General features: G+C 47.0%; 1 protein-coding gene across 1 annotated transcript in view; it reads left to right on the top strand.

Annotated features, from left to right (window-relative positions):
* The first annotated feature begins 3,505 nt into the window (after positions 1-3,505).
* FAM207A (family with sequence similarity 207 member A) overlaps positions 3,506-14,348 on the top strand; it is a 40,067-nt gene continuing 29,224 nt past the window's right edge. Inside the window, exons 1-2 of the mRNA XM_039554699.1 lie at positions 3,506-3,655; positions 5,071-5,179. Coding sequence (XP_039410633.1) covers positions 3,518-3,655; positions 5,071-5,179 — 247 coding nt within the window. The 5' untranslated portion in view covers positions 3,506-3,517. The remainder of the gene's footprint in view (positions 3,656-5,070; positions 5,180-14,348) is intronic.

Genomic DNA, 14,348 nt, shown 5'->3' with positions numbered 1-14,348 from the left:
GGGCTGTGTGGGGATTTTTTTTTTTTTTTTAAGCAGCCTTTTAGTGCTTTTGTGTTGGTTTCAGTAACTCCTCCCAGCAGCAGCATTTTCCTGAACAGAGAGGAACCCGCTCCTGGCAATTTTCTCTTAACCTCTTCAGGGCACTACAGTAAAAAAAAAAAAGTCATTTAGAAAACATACAGGACTGTAGGGGTTTTTTAAAGGTAATTAATGTGGGTCTTTGTTAATTCCTTTGTAGGTTCTCCTTCCAAGCAAGCTGATGTTGAGTCACCATGTTGCATTATCATGGAATCCCAGAAGAGTTTGTGTTGGAAAGGATGTTACAGACCATCTCGTTCCAACCCCCTGCCATGGTCAGGGAAACCTGAGGCATTATAAGACACTGGTGCTGTTCACCAGCTGCTGTGTTACAGTTATGGGTTATGTTTGCAGCAAGAAAAGAGATTGCAGCGCCAGCAGAAAATTTCCAAGCCCTGATGGATGCTCTGTGGATTGGTGCTTTTATTAGAGAAGACAACAGAGTCCTGCCTTGGTTTCATCACAGCCAGGTGCAGCAGGAAAGCATCACAGTAGTCCTGGCAGTGGGGCAGGAGCATCGGAGCAGCTGATGCTGGATATGGTGGGGATGGAGCCTGAGGGAGAGCCAGCCGGAGCTGGGACACTCACCCAGCCTGGACGGCTGCAGCTGGATGCTGCAGAGCACTCCCCAGGCCTGGAGTGGGTGAGCTGTGGTAGATGAAGCTGGGAAGGTTGGTGGAGCTTCCTGCCAGTGGTGGGGGTTGCAGATCTGGAGGAAGGAAGTGTGGTTCAATGAGATGAGCTGCCGTAATTTTCCTTTTGTATTGCATGAGGCCCTGAACGAGTGGATCTTTTCTCCTAAGTTATTTCATGGGGTTTGTCCAACCGCTTTGCTTCAGCTGACTCAAGGTTGCAGGACAGGGGTGGGAGAGCTGGGAGCCCCAGGAGTTGGAATGGTGGGAGCAGAGGGTGTACCATGGGTCCTTGCAGCCAAAGCTGAAGCTCGCTGCCATATCCCTGTTCCTTCCAGCTGTTCCTCAGGCTCTGCTGCAGCTTTGGCCTTCAGCATTGCAGGTGAAAGGGGTTTGGGGATATGCTTGGTCACAGTACATATGCTCCCCAGCCTGTTTTGTAAGCATTTTAAGCTGTTAAACATTCCCTTTCCTATTTTAACTGCCTTTATTTTTATTGGTTCCTCTTTTAATTTTTACTAGCATGGATTGTGTTTCCTCCCCACTATTAACTGCAGGACTGCTGTGGTTTATGCAGGATGCACTTGAGCAGCTGGGGTGGGAAGCTGGGCATCCAGCTGGGCACTATCAGAGTGATTTTTCCTCAGTCCTTGATTTTGATGATCAGAGCTGTCATTTTGGGCTTTAGCTCCTAAATGATGCTCACCCAGCCTACAGCAGGGTAAGGGAAGCTTTCCTGTTGTTATTTTCTATTCCCGATGAACGTTAAATCTTTCTATCCCTGATGAACATTAAATCTTGTGGATGCTCCATCTCTGGAAGTGTTCCACATCAGGCTGGACTAGGCTTGGAGCAACCTGATCTAGAGGCAAGGGAGTGGGACAAGATGATCCTTAAGGTTCCTTTCAACCCAAACCATTATGTGATTCCATGTCTTCAACATCCTCTTGAGGGGAAGCAGGGGACCAGACACTGATCTCTTCACTCTCATGACAGGACTTGAGGAAATGACAGGGACCTGCATCAGGGGAGATTTAGGTCGGATCTTCCAAGGTTCTTCCCCCAGAGATTGTTCGGGCACTGAAGAGGCTTCCCAGAGAATGATCACAGCCCCAAGGCTGCCAGAGCTCCAGGAGCATTTGGACACCGCTCTGAGTTCACAGGGTGAGATTGTTGGGGTGTCCTGTGCAGGGCCAGGACTCGATGATCCTGATGAGTTCCTTTCAGCTCAGCGTATTCCATGATTCTATGATCTTTCCAAGTACCTTCCCAGAGGCCTCTCCCTGCATTTCCTTGGTACCCACAAGGAGTGTCACTAGCTGTGCACTTCTATGGCCCAATATCGGGCCCTGGGAAACACAGTCTGGAGGGGGATGGGGAAGGCAGAGGGTGTGGAAAACAAAGATGTATTAACCAGGGAGCACCTGTTAGGGCTTGTTAAGATCAAACACACTGTGGGTCCAGGCTTGGAGCTTTCTATTCACCTTAGAGCAAGGAGAAGCAACTTTGCATTTCACCCCCTCCCGTGTGTGGAAAGGTGCAGCTGGGGCTTGGGTTGCTTTGTTGTGGTGTTCACATGGGCCCATGACTGCAGTCTGGCAGGTGTTGGCTCTCCCTAGAGGCTTGATGGGTATTTTCTACTGTTTTAACTGTAGAAATAATGTCTGGCAAGAAGTTTTAGAGTTGTTTTCTGTCCTACTGTGGCAGCCTGGTTGCTGGCTGGTCCTACCGTTACCAAGAGACCTCTGAAATCACTGGGTTAAGTAAGACTCTCTCTAAAACTGTCTTTTTAGTGTTAGCGAGTAAGGCTTTATTCCTGGCCAGGAGGAGGTGTGTGTGTGGCTAACGAAGTACCAGCCTCCACACTGACCCCAGTACAAAACATTTTTCACTTATTTATACATTATTTATATATATATACACATATACACTTTTATATATATATATATATACGCGTATATATAAAAATATAAAATATAACAGATATACATTATAGAAATTTATGTTCATTATTCTAAATTACATAATTATCTTCATTATTTAGTGTTCTATCCTGTATTGCTTACTGATTTCTCACCCTTCATGCTAATTTGGTCCACATTCTTTAGTCCTCTTATCATCTTTTTCTCAGACAGGGAGTCTCCAACTTTCCAGGCCTTAATCTCTTCTGGTGTCTCCTGGTTACTCCTTGAAGGGCCATAAATTTAAGATCCCAGATGCCGAATCTTCAACTCCCTTTGGCTCTGCTTATTGAAACTTGTCAGCGTTAACCAACTAAAGGTTTTGGTGTTTTAATGATCAAATTAAGAGTGTTTCTGTGAAGAAACTTAAAACCAGGCACTGCTTACAAGTAATTGAAACAACTAACTAAACAGGAGTTCAGGAAAGTTATCATTTCCAAAGCTACCAAGAGCTCTCAGCTCTTACAGGGCGTACACTTAACTTAAAACTGTGTTGCAGAGTGTCTGGGTTTAACTTAAGCGCACTGAACACACGCAGGCTGTTCCCAGGAGCCCCGTTGGGCAGGCTGCAATTAACCAGAGGACAACTGTCCGCGGGCTGCCCATAGAGAGGCTGCCAGCACAGGGCTGCCGTTGGACCTGCCACCACTACGCTCCAGAGCGAGCAGCCGGGGCGGGCTGGCTTCAGCTGCCGAAGAAGCGCTTCCTGAGCTGCGCCCGCGGAAGAGAGGAAGGCGAATTCCCCGTACCGCCGGGCGCGCTGCGGCCGCAGCCGGAAGGTCCCGCCCGTGCGGGCGCGGCCCCGCCCGGCCCGGCCCGGCCCGGCCCCTTCCGCCCCCCGCCGCCATGGTGGGCAAGGCCAAGCGTCCGCCGCTGCACCGCGCCGCCCCCCGGCCCTGGCCCGCCCGGGATCCGCCGCCGCTCACCGGGCCCGGGCCCGGGCCCGGCCCCGCCGCGGGCGGATGGAGCGCGGCGGCCGGGAAGGTACCGGGGGCGGGGACACGTGGGGCGGCGGCGGCGGGCGGGGGCTGGCGGCGGCCGCCTCGCAATGACTTCTCCGCCTTCCCCCTGCAGAAACGGCCGGTCCCCGCACACCCCCAGCCTGACTTGAGCTCCTGTGGGTCTGTCCTGGCTGCAGGGCCCCGGGGATGTCTGCGGATACCTCCGGGCCTGGCCGTGGTGATGCGGCGGTGGTGGCTGACAGGATGGCGCAGGTCGCGTCTCTTCTGGCAGGGAAAGCCCTGTTGAACCCCTGGTGCTTCTGGGCAGCTGCTGCTCCCCACGCTCCGGTCACCCGTGGGAACGTGTGGCACGGGCACGGCAGGGAGGTGCCAGGAGCTAGCCTGGAGCTGCTCCAGCACTGTGCACCATGGCAGTCCTAGCGTGCTGCTCCAGTGCCGGTATCACTAGTCCGGACCAGCAGCTGTGCCATGGCAGCACCCTGGCGTCCCCGACTCACGTAGGGTGGTGACACAGTGACACGCGTATCCCAGCGCTGCTGCTGCTGCTGCTGCTAGAGTCAGGCTGCCTGTGCTGCGATGCCGTGGGGTAACTTGCGTGCAGCAGTGGGGGTCATTACCAACAAGCGTTGGGAGAGGAGGGGGTCTTGCAGTGCCTCCCTTCAGTTTTAAGTTTGGGCAGGTGGAGAGAAGCTGTTAGTGTATACAGAATTATTTAGGATCTCCTGTTTTCCCCAGCTGTGATATGAATACACAGTTCAGGTGCCTCCCCCCAGCCCCCTCACTGCAAGGACGCAACACCAGTAAATGTTTTTTATGTGCCTAAGCTTTCCTTGTGAGGAGGGAGGAATTGCCTGCACCAAATACAGCTGGGTTTATACCACTGTGAAGTTATGTGTTGGTGATGGTAGATATTGTTGGCTAAAGTAATAAATTCTACTAATCCAACCAGAGTAGCTACTGCAGATCTTAGGGGGGCGTTGTGTGCTTAAAGCATGATGCTGAAGATTTGGTGAGTTGCTAGTAGTTACTGAATCTGGTTAATGTCTATTGATTAGGCTTTAATCCTCTAATCTGTTCATTTGTAGCTAATCTGTATTGTTCTGTACCTGTAATAAATCTGTCTTTCCCTAAGGATGCTGTTTGCAGCTCTCCTGGGAGTGTGCACTTGAGTGAGGCGAGGTTGAGCTGAAGCAGGAATCAGTTAGGAACAGAACAGACTTTGTGAAACTTCCTTCTGTGTGGAAGAGCTGGAGGGGAGGTGGGGAGGAGCAGGACAGTAGGCTGCCTTACCTGCCCTTGCCTGCTCAAGAGAGACACCTGCTCACTACCACTGTTCCTATCTGGATAGTGCTGGGTTAGATTTTTAATTTTTTTTTTAACAAATATTGCCTGGCGGTGTAGGTACTGATTACTGCTTTATGTTTCTTTTGGATAAAGGACTGGGATTTCTCATCTTCTGGTGTATTTTCTGGGTTGAAGATTGACCCTGATATCCTAGTAAAGAAGCTTGACTTGGACTCCAGAAGCATCATTTCCTCCAGAACAGGTTTGTTGTGTTTTGAATGATTATTACGTTAGGTTGTGAGCAAAGACACTGGGGACTGTATTTGCAGTGGCTTTTAGTGACTATCCCAGGAAGCTCAGGGAACTACAATGCAAACATTGCTTCCTGTGAAGGCTTTTAGAAGAGGTTTGTTTTTGTTTGGGCTTCTGCATGGATGTGCTTAGTGATCCCTAGGTGGGGGATCTAGCTTCAGGCTATCTGTGGGATGTCCTCGTGCAGCCAAAGACTGCCAGGGCTGAGAACACAGCAGAGCCCAGGCTGTGACCTGATCTCTGGGCTTTTGCCTCACCAGCAGCTGCCATTGGTAACCCAGTATTTTGTCAGCAGGTTCTCACTGTGTATCAACAGTGCTTTGCTCACTGCAGGCTGACTGCAGCAAGTCTTCTCCTGTCCTTTGCTGTTGTGGGGTCTGTGGCTCGAGGATTCCTGGGCAGGAGAATCTGAACTCATCGAAAAAAAGTGGGAAGAGGGAATACATGATAGAGCCCTTTGATTTCCAGTTCCACAAGGAAATGCTCCCTTTGACTGCTCACTGTGAGACAGAGCTTTGTATCTGAAAGCAGTTTTCACTTCTAAACATCTGCAAGGTCTCAAAGCATTTCTCTGAAACTTGAATCCCAAACCTCCACAAACTGTATGTAAATGTTCAAAAAATCGCAGAAGGAACAAACTACCAGACAGAGCCTGGTAGCACAGCAAGCTGTCCTGATGCAGAAGATGCGTGTGACTCCCAAATACCTTCTTTGCAAACTAAATTAATCTCTTCTCTTCATGTAGATAAATATTACAGTAACATTGTTTTCCTGTCCAGGGCTACAAACAAATCAATCACACAAGGGCTAGTGGTTGCCTGAGCAGCAGTGAGCTGCCCGTCAGCCACATTTGGGCACAGAGTGAGGAAGTGGGGAGGTTGTGTGAGGACACATTTGTCTGCTCTCTGCACAGAAACCTTGGCAAAACGTACTGTTTTTGAAACACTGGGCTCATTGTTGGTAACTCTCCTGGGAAAAGGACATGTGTGCATCTGTGTGTGCATCTATGTGTGCATGTGGACATTGCCATCTCTTTAATTAAATCAGACAGCTTGTTGTTGGGGGCTGGCAGCCTGCAGTCCCAGCCTTTCATTGCAGGCTACAGCTGTACATGTCTGGGTTATAAATAGAGCCATGCTGCTGGTCCCCGTGCAGTGCTGATGATGCAGATGTGCAGTGCCTGGCTGCCTCTCTCTGGGCTACATGCTGGCTTCCTGCAGACAGCCGTGCTGACCCCGACGCTTTGTGCTCCCGCACACTTTCCAGATGATCAGCTAAAAATAACTGTTCATTTGGGGGCTCAAAACTGCAATTCAACAAGGCAAAAAGTGATTTGATTGTTTTTTTACATCTTCCCAAGATGTTGTGCCCTTTCTTGTTGTCGCACTCTGGAGCCATGTAGAGGCTTTTTCGTTATGGAAATCAGTTCAATTTTTTTGTGTTAATTCAGTGAGCTGTAACGAGGCTGTGCATACAATGGCAGACACCCTGGAGTTAGAAAAGAGATTCTAGGCAGACGTGCGTTGTCTCCTGGCATCTCTGGTCAGCTCAGAGCCTGTTCAGCAGGAAATTCAACTTGACTCTAGCCCTCCCTCCACCTCTTCCTCCCTTTTCCTCTCAGCTTAGTGTACAGGGCAGGAGGGTAGGATTCTCCTACACACTGCTATTTTAGGATTTAATAACAAGACAAAAGCGTGCTTATCTCCCACTTGCTTTTCAAGCTCTGAGAAGGTCAAGTTGGCAGACTGTAGGTGGGCTCACACCCTATCTCCTGTGCTTTTCACAGCTAGAGGAGATTTTTTTTTCTGCCAAGGCTGCTGTGTGCCAGTTGGGAAAACAGGTATTTGTCCTACGTGTGTGTGTATATCTCATATTACCCAAGATTTATTCACATTGTCCATGATTGCTGGTATCTCTGTGTTTTAGGTTTAGATCTGGCTTTATGCTGTGACTCTCTTCCAAATAATACCTAGTCTGAGGAAGATCTTGGAATTGGGTTAGATTTTAGAAGATGTCAGCTTGGAGCTCAACACTGGTCAAAAAAGCCAATTGGCTGTTGGGAGGTAGGAGGAAAAGAGAACGCAGAGAGCATTGTTATGCTCTGTAAATAAATCCATGATGTAGGCAGGTCTTTGATGCTATGTGTACTATTGCAGGGGCAAACTAAGCAATAGCAGAGCATGGCGACTTCCATGGGATAAGGCTTCACCTGGAACAGCTGTTTGGTGTGTCAGAGCCAAAGGGCTGCAATCCTGTAGGGAGCCGATCCACCGTTGTGCTTGGGCTTGAGGGCTGTTGCCTATGGTTGCCAACAAGAGAGGACATCTCTCTCTACAATTTTTTGGTCATAGTTTTCTTCAGTTTGTAAGTGACCAGTTTTTTCTGCTCTTTTGGCTGTGGTGATTTTGAGGGAATGGGGAGAAACGCGATGTGTAAATTGGAAAGTCCAGAGTCTCTAGCAGGTTATCTCAGTTAACATGAGCACTTGTGTGTGCTGGGGCTGAAAGGAATGAGGCCTCATATTCTGAGAGGATAAACTGGTGGTGTTGGTTGTTGTCAGCTGAAGGCCTGGTTTTTCTGGGTATTTCTGAGTGTTGTTGGTGCATCTGGTTGAGGCAGGGTGCCCTGTGGAAGTATCTGCTACTTATGGTAATGGTCTGTTGCTTCCTTTAGATACACGGCTGATTCAGTGTGCTTACAATTTGTGTGAGATACCAGCACAGGCTGTTCTGGCATCAGTAATCCTTGTGGCATGAGAAGGAGAGGGTGGAACTGTAATGAAAAGCATTACCAAAATGGAATTCGTTGTAGGTGAGTCTTGCATTGTGTGATATAAAAAGCCAGTGGTCTAAAAAGGAAAGTATTTTAATATGGTAGCTCTAAGCTGTGTCGTGCTGTGAAACAGACCTGCTGGAACTGCTTTCCCCTGCTCTGCTTTTTGTCTTTAATCATTAGCTCAGCTTAATGCCAGATTCCAGATGATTTCCACATGCATATAGGTAACAAAAGCCAGTGCCATCCCTGAGAATGCTGGAGTTCAGTCCATGAGTTACTTTCTTGCTCAGTGATTGCTTCCTGTCAGTATAGTTTACTTAGCCACTGACGTAATGTAAACCAAAGGCTTTGCCATCATCTAATTCACACAGGGACTTCTGTGACTCATGTGAGTGGATAAATCTCATTTGGGTGAGCTTCTGTAGCGTGGGAATTAAATGTTTCCTACCAAGTCAGAAATAATGGCCTGTCATATCGGGGTTGCTGCTGTTCATTTTTTTTCTTTAGCTTTCCTTTGTCAGTGTTTGCTCCTTGAAGCAAGGGCCTATTCAAGCTTGGCTCTGGCCAAGCAGTTGCTTGTGAATGTCTCTTTTTTTGGAGTGGATGATGAGCCAGTTGTGGAATGATATGAGCAATGGGATAGGTAGCTTCCTGCATTATTTTCAGCTACTCCAGAAGGGAATGGTGACAGTCTGTGTTGTTGAGAAAACAAAAGTGCAACAACAGCAAGTTCATAACTGTTTGAAAAACCTGATGCAAAATCATTCTGATTTCTGAGGTTGGATTGGACATAAAGAAGGACTTTTCATTTTACAATGAGGGTGATGAGGCCCTGGCACAGGTTGCCCAGAGAAGCTGTGGCTGCCCCATCCCTGGAAGTGTCCAAGGCCAGGTTGGATGGGGCTTGGAGCAACCTGGGATAGTGACAGATGAAAGAGGGGGTTGAAGTAGATGCTCTCTGCAGGTTTCTTCCAACCCAGGCCACTCTGTGGGTCTTTGATTTTATACCAGGGTGTGAAGCATAGGGTGAGGTAGGTTGTGAGCCTGAGCAGAGGTTGTGCTCTGAAGACTGGGACTGTCTTGCAGCCCGGGAGTCACTGTCAGTGGCAGAGAGGGGCATAGAGGAGGGAAATGACAGGGCATCTGACATAGAAGGAACTCCCTTCTCCTCCTGAAGAAATGTGGAGACAATAAAATCAGGCTAAGCAGGAATTTACTGACAGCAGTGCATTTCTGGGGTCTGCAGGCTGTATACAGCCTTGCTGTCCTCCTTTCTGAGGTTCTCTATGAGTTTCTTTTGTTACCAAGCCTCCTTTTGCAGAGTCACTGACAGATCCCTTCTGGTTTGCACCTCAGCTTCTGCTCTGGAGTTCCAGATCTGCTGGGTCTGTCACCTTATCTGCTTCCTTCTTGGGCTCTGCACCCACTTGTCCAATTCTGTTCTCCTTTTGTAGCCTCCAAGAGAAGCAGAAACGCTGTGGTTGGCTAGCATTGTGTCTTGCATTAGCTTCATGCGATATGATTTGCTGTCCAGTTTTGGGTTTTTTTTAATGCATGTTGTACCAGAATGTTACAGAGCCCTTGTAAGACCTCTCCTCTGACAGCATTGCTGTTCCTGCAGTGTCTAGACTTGTGGTTACCCCTGCAGGGGATCCACTCCAGTGTGGAAGAATTGCAGCCATGACCAGGCCCCAATTAACTCTTCAGGAGCTCTTGACAGGATGCCAATACTCTGTGTCCCATAGTTTATTCCTGTCTGTTGACTGGATTTCTGCATGTTTATTGCCATTGAATATTATGGTTCCTCCTCTTTTGTCCTCATCTGTGATCATCTTTCCTCTGTTTTGATTTTGTGTTTTGGTTTTTTCCTGTCTTCTGGCATATTGGGGTGTTTAACAATTGAAGGATTCAAAAAATTAAAATTAATCCTATTTTTTTAATGAATGCATCTGTCCTGAATATTGGTTCTAAACCTCTGCTCTTTTTCTTAATGCATGCTTGGGGAATTTTCAAATCTGCTTGTGTTGGTCATTTACATTGGTGGTGTGGAAAGGTGCTGGATCCTCACAATTCTGCTGCTGTTGCTTTTCTTCAGCCTTTCATTCTGTGCTGGCAGTTGTCAGGCCTGTCTTGTGTTTGTTTTATGCAGAACGCCTTCCTCAAGCTGTTCCCCCACTGTAACACTGCTCAGATGGGAAGGAGTGTAAACGGGCTGCTCCACATGCTGAGGATGACAGGGAGTGGCTGCAGCACCTCCAACATGAGCGTGAAATTTCCCTGGGAAATGCCTGTGTGCTGTGCTAGACCCAAGTGATGAGGTGTTCCTCCTCCATCTGTCTTTGTTATTAGGTCCCCAAGCTTTGGGCTGTGTGAATGTGTGGAGTGGTGAAATGCTCTCCCTGATGCTGTCAGTGATGCCCTTGGTGGTGTAGCACTCAAACCATTTTAATGTCTTTGAAAATATCTGATGGGTGTGTGGGTGCTGCCCTGGGAGGAGCAGCTGTTTGAGTGGTGTTTGAGCTGGGAATTCTTGCTTTAGCTTCCCCTTCCCTCCACCCCATGCCTTCTGCAACGTGTCTGTGTCCTTTGTGTCACCTGCACAGGTCAAGGATGTGTCCCAGGACTGAATGTGCAGATCTCAGCTTAAAGGGGAAACTTCCCTCCATAAGCTGGTGTTGCTTCTGCCATTGTGTGTGAAAGTGTTTGAAACCTCCAATAACAAAATTTGCAAGAAAGGAAAAGTTCACAGGGAAGGGAAAATGCTGTCTAGAGATTAAACTCTTTTCCTCTCCCCCAGGCCCAAGGTTGGCCACCCTGGTAGCTTGATAAAGTGACAGATGGCAGTTTGCCTTATGTGGGTAAATTGCTTTAGGTAGCAAATTACTGTACATTCCTTCTTCCTTGTCGTTTGGCTGAAATTTATTTGGTTTTTGACTGCATCATTAGGACCTGCTTTTATCTTGACAATGTCAGATCACCTTTTAAGGGCAGATTTGGTGTCTGAGAGTTTTGTAACAGTATGTTACAAACAGTCCACTGTGTTTGAGAACAGCTGAGATAGTGGTTTGTGGTCCAAGAAGCTTCTCCAGTGAGGTCAGACAACCTCAGTCTACAGGACACCTCAAACAGATTGTGTAGTTCCCAACAACTCGCCTCAAAGCTAGAGGGTTTTTCTGTTCCTTTGGTCTAAAGGATTAAAGGCAGTGGGATCTTACTTCAGGAGTCAGATTGTAGCAGTGGTGAACAGCTGTGGGGATTTGTTGAAATAGAGAACAGAGACCTGCTGTGGTCTCTGGGAGACTGTGGAGTGGGGATCCTACTGAAAGCTAAAGACATTGCTGCCTTAAATAATAATTAAAACAAAAAGGTTAAAAATCTACGCTGCTTAATGTTGCTTTAACAATTTGTCTGTGCAGTGTGGTGCTGGCTGTGAGAATAGCTGTGGGAAGCTCCACTTTAATTAAAGTAAATGCAATTAATTGAGAAGCAGTAAATGAGTGTCTGAAACTTGCACTGTTTTCAGTGCTTTTACTTCCCGTCTGCAAATAGAGCATTTCCATGTTGTGAGTACCTTCTGCCAGATCACAGGAATCAGTTGTGTTAATATTTATGGAACTAATTAACTATATTGTTTTCTTTCCCGCCTTCTAGCTGTGGCTAAGTCTCCGTTCTTAAAATCAACATTAAAAAGCCAAAAGACTCCAGTTAGCTTGTGGTCATGGATACTGAGCAGTACACAAACATTTTCCAGAGAGCCCAAATCTTCCAAAATGTTTTGCAATATGCTCCAGGGTAGGAGGCTGTCAGTGGGAAGAGCTTGAAATGAGTCCTAGGATTTTGAAGGACGTGTCAGATCGCTCTAGTTTCTTATTATGGTTGGTTCCTTGGCTGTGCCTGCTGTGTAATGCTCACCAGTAGCACTACTGGAAGGTACGTGCCTGCCCTGGAGCAGCCTTTCCATGCTGCTGGGTGGGTGGAGAGGAGGATATGGCTTAGTGAGGGATTGGAGACTTCTTTGGAGAAGCTCCTGAGGTGCTGCTCCATGCTTTTGCAAAGCCTGCTTCCAGCCTTTGTAAAAGTTGGGTGCTCAAGCATGGTCAAACATAGGTCAAACCTATCAATGCCTTGTGCCATTCAAGGGCTTGCTGAATTTGAGGCCAGGGTGACCTCTTGCCTTCCTGGCCAGGTGTGGTGGGGCATGGCAGTTGCATGTCATGTCATGTCTTGCTCTGTGTGATCACAGTTCCTGGAACTTTAAAAAAGATACTAATCTAGCCTGGTATTCTCCTGTGAAATGGATTTTAAATGGTTGGACATCCTTACACAAAAATAGATCAGCGCTGCTTAGGAGAGTACTGAAGCTGCAGCGTTACAAAAGAGGGTTATGAACTGAAATCTTTGTTTTTCCTGTACTAATGTTAAAGCTTTAACATAATTGAATCATAAAATTATAAATTCTGCAAAGAGAGAGGTGGAATGGCTCTGCACTTATGCCAAAGGGGCCTCCCAGCACAAATTCCAGTAATGCAAACATCTCGTGGGGTGTGAGAAGGATGGCTCAACACTGCAGGAATTGAGAAACCAAATCCGAAGCGGGGTGAGGAAGCACTTGTGGAAAGGGCAGATTGATAGCTCTGGAAGTCAGAGCCGTTTCCTTGTCACCAGCAGTGGTACAGTGTTGTGTCAAGCTGTCAAATGTCTTCCTGAAATACGTGTCCTGGGAGTTTAATAGACACTCTTTTTAGAAAATTGGTAGGGGCTGGTGAAGGGTGGATGGCATGAGAGGTTTCCCTCTTCTGGGTTACCCCTTCTGACTTGTCTTGATATGTTTCTGAGGTGCAGGAATAAGTGAGCCTCCTCCTTCTGCTAACACCTCTGGGAAATGCGTACGTGAAAAACGTTATTTTGCTTGAGGTTTTTTTCCACAAACTTCTATGCTCCATAAATCACATTTCTGATTTACCAAGAGATAAATTTCTGCCCTGCTAATGTGGGTCTTACTGAATTACAGGCTGTGTTACAGGGAGATCTCACAGGTTCATGTCTGTCATTCAGACCTAGTGGAATCTATAGTATTATTCTATTGTATGCAAATTATCCTTTATTCTGGTCTTTTTGAGCAATTTATGGACCAAAGTTTTCTTTCTGCTTGGGTGGAAATGCATGTATCAGCTGAAGATCTGTTTATCCCCTTCAGCATTTCAGAGTGGCACTACTGATGCTCATATGTGGCATAACTGATAATAACATCTAATTTGGGCCTAGGTTTCTAGTCAAGTGGCTTGTAGAAAGGGGTTTTTGTTGTCTTTCGGTTTGTTTTTTTTTTTTTTAAAGAAGCTTTTAACACAGTAAATCTCAATGTAGATTGCGCTAAATGTGGGAAACACAGACATGCAAGGATTAAATGCAGTGGGTACTGGAATATTCTGGGTTGTTTGAAACGGTAATTTGGACAGATTTAGACAGAACTAGCAGAGTTGCAAATGTTCCATAAGGCAAACCACAGAAAATTCTGGAGAAAATCCTGCTGCAGAAGAATAAGCTATCCAAGCAGTTCTTGAAACAAGAAGGGACTGTGAGCTGGAAGGTACGTAGTGATAGTGATAACCAACTTCAATGAAATGTGGTGTTTGAGTCCCAGGCAGGAAATCTGAGGGAAAATGGGGCACACAGACTTGTTTCCTGACCCACTTGTGCTGTGTTTTGATTGCTTGCAGAACACACAGCGAATCAGTAGATCTGCTTAAAGAATTTTGGCTTCTATGGATGTAGTGGACATTTGTGCCTGGTGTGGCTGTGTGTGTATATGCTCTGGGCTGATTTCCCTCTGTTGCATTTTCTAGCTCCATGGCTTTTTAACTTTATTTTTCCTTATGTCTATTTTCCTCTCCAAGGTTATTTGTAAATTCAGGTCACTGAGTGTTCTTATGTAACAGGAATGGGCTTCTTTAGCATGGAGAGGACATTTCCAGCTGCTGTGGGTACAGGCTGTGTCTATACATGCAGCAGTTATTTTGCAGTGTGGTTTGAATTGAAATAACCTGGTGTACCTGTGGATAGGGAGGCACGGGAAGGCTTTTCCAGACTACAGGAACTGTGCTGCCAGAAATCACAATTTTAAATTGCTTTGTTCAGTGACACTTCCATGTTTTGCTCAGCAAAGCCTCTGGCTGTTGCTTTTGATTCATGCCAGTGATTTGTGACTGCAGGGCTGGGCTTAGGTAGGGCTGGGCTTGGGTGTGCTCCTCTGCAGCTGCAGGTGTGCTTGTTTTAGTGCCTGTACCTGAGTGGGTTTTTATTTAAGGAAATAGCAGACAGATATCTAGATACTGTTTATGTGGGTT

Source organism: Corvus cornix, chromosome 7, assembly GCF_000738735.6.
Source record: "Corvus cornix cornix isolate S_Up_H32 chromosome 7, ASM73873v5, whole genome shotgun sequence".
NCBI classification, from domain to species: Eukaryota; Metazoa; Chordata; class Aves; order Passeriformes; family Corvidae; genus Corvus; species Corvus cornix.
The sequence above is the reverse complement of the archived record's forward strand: the minus strand, read 5'-3'. Positions and strand labels throughout refer to the sequence as shown.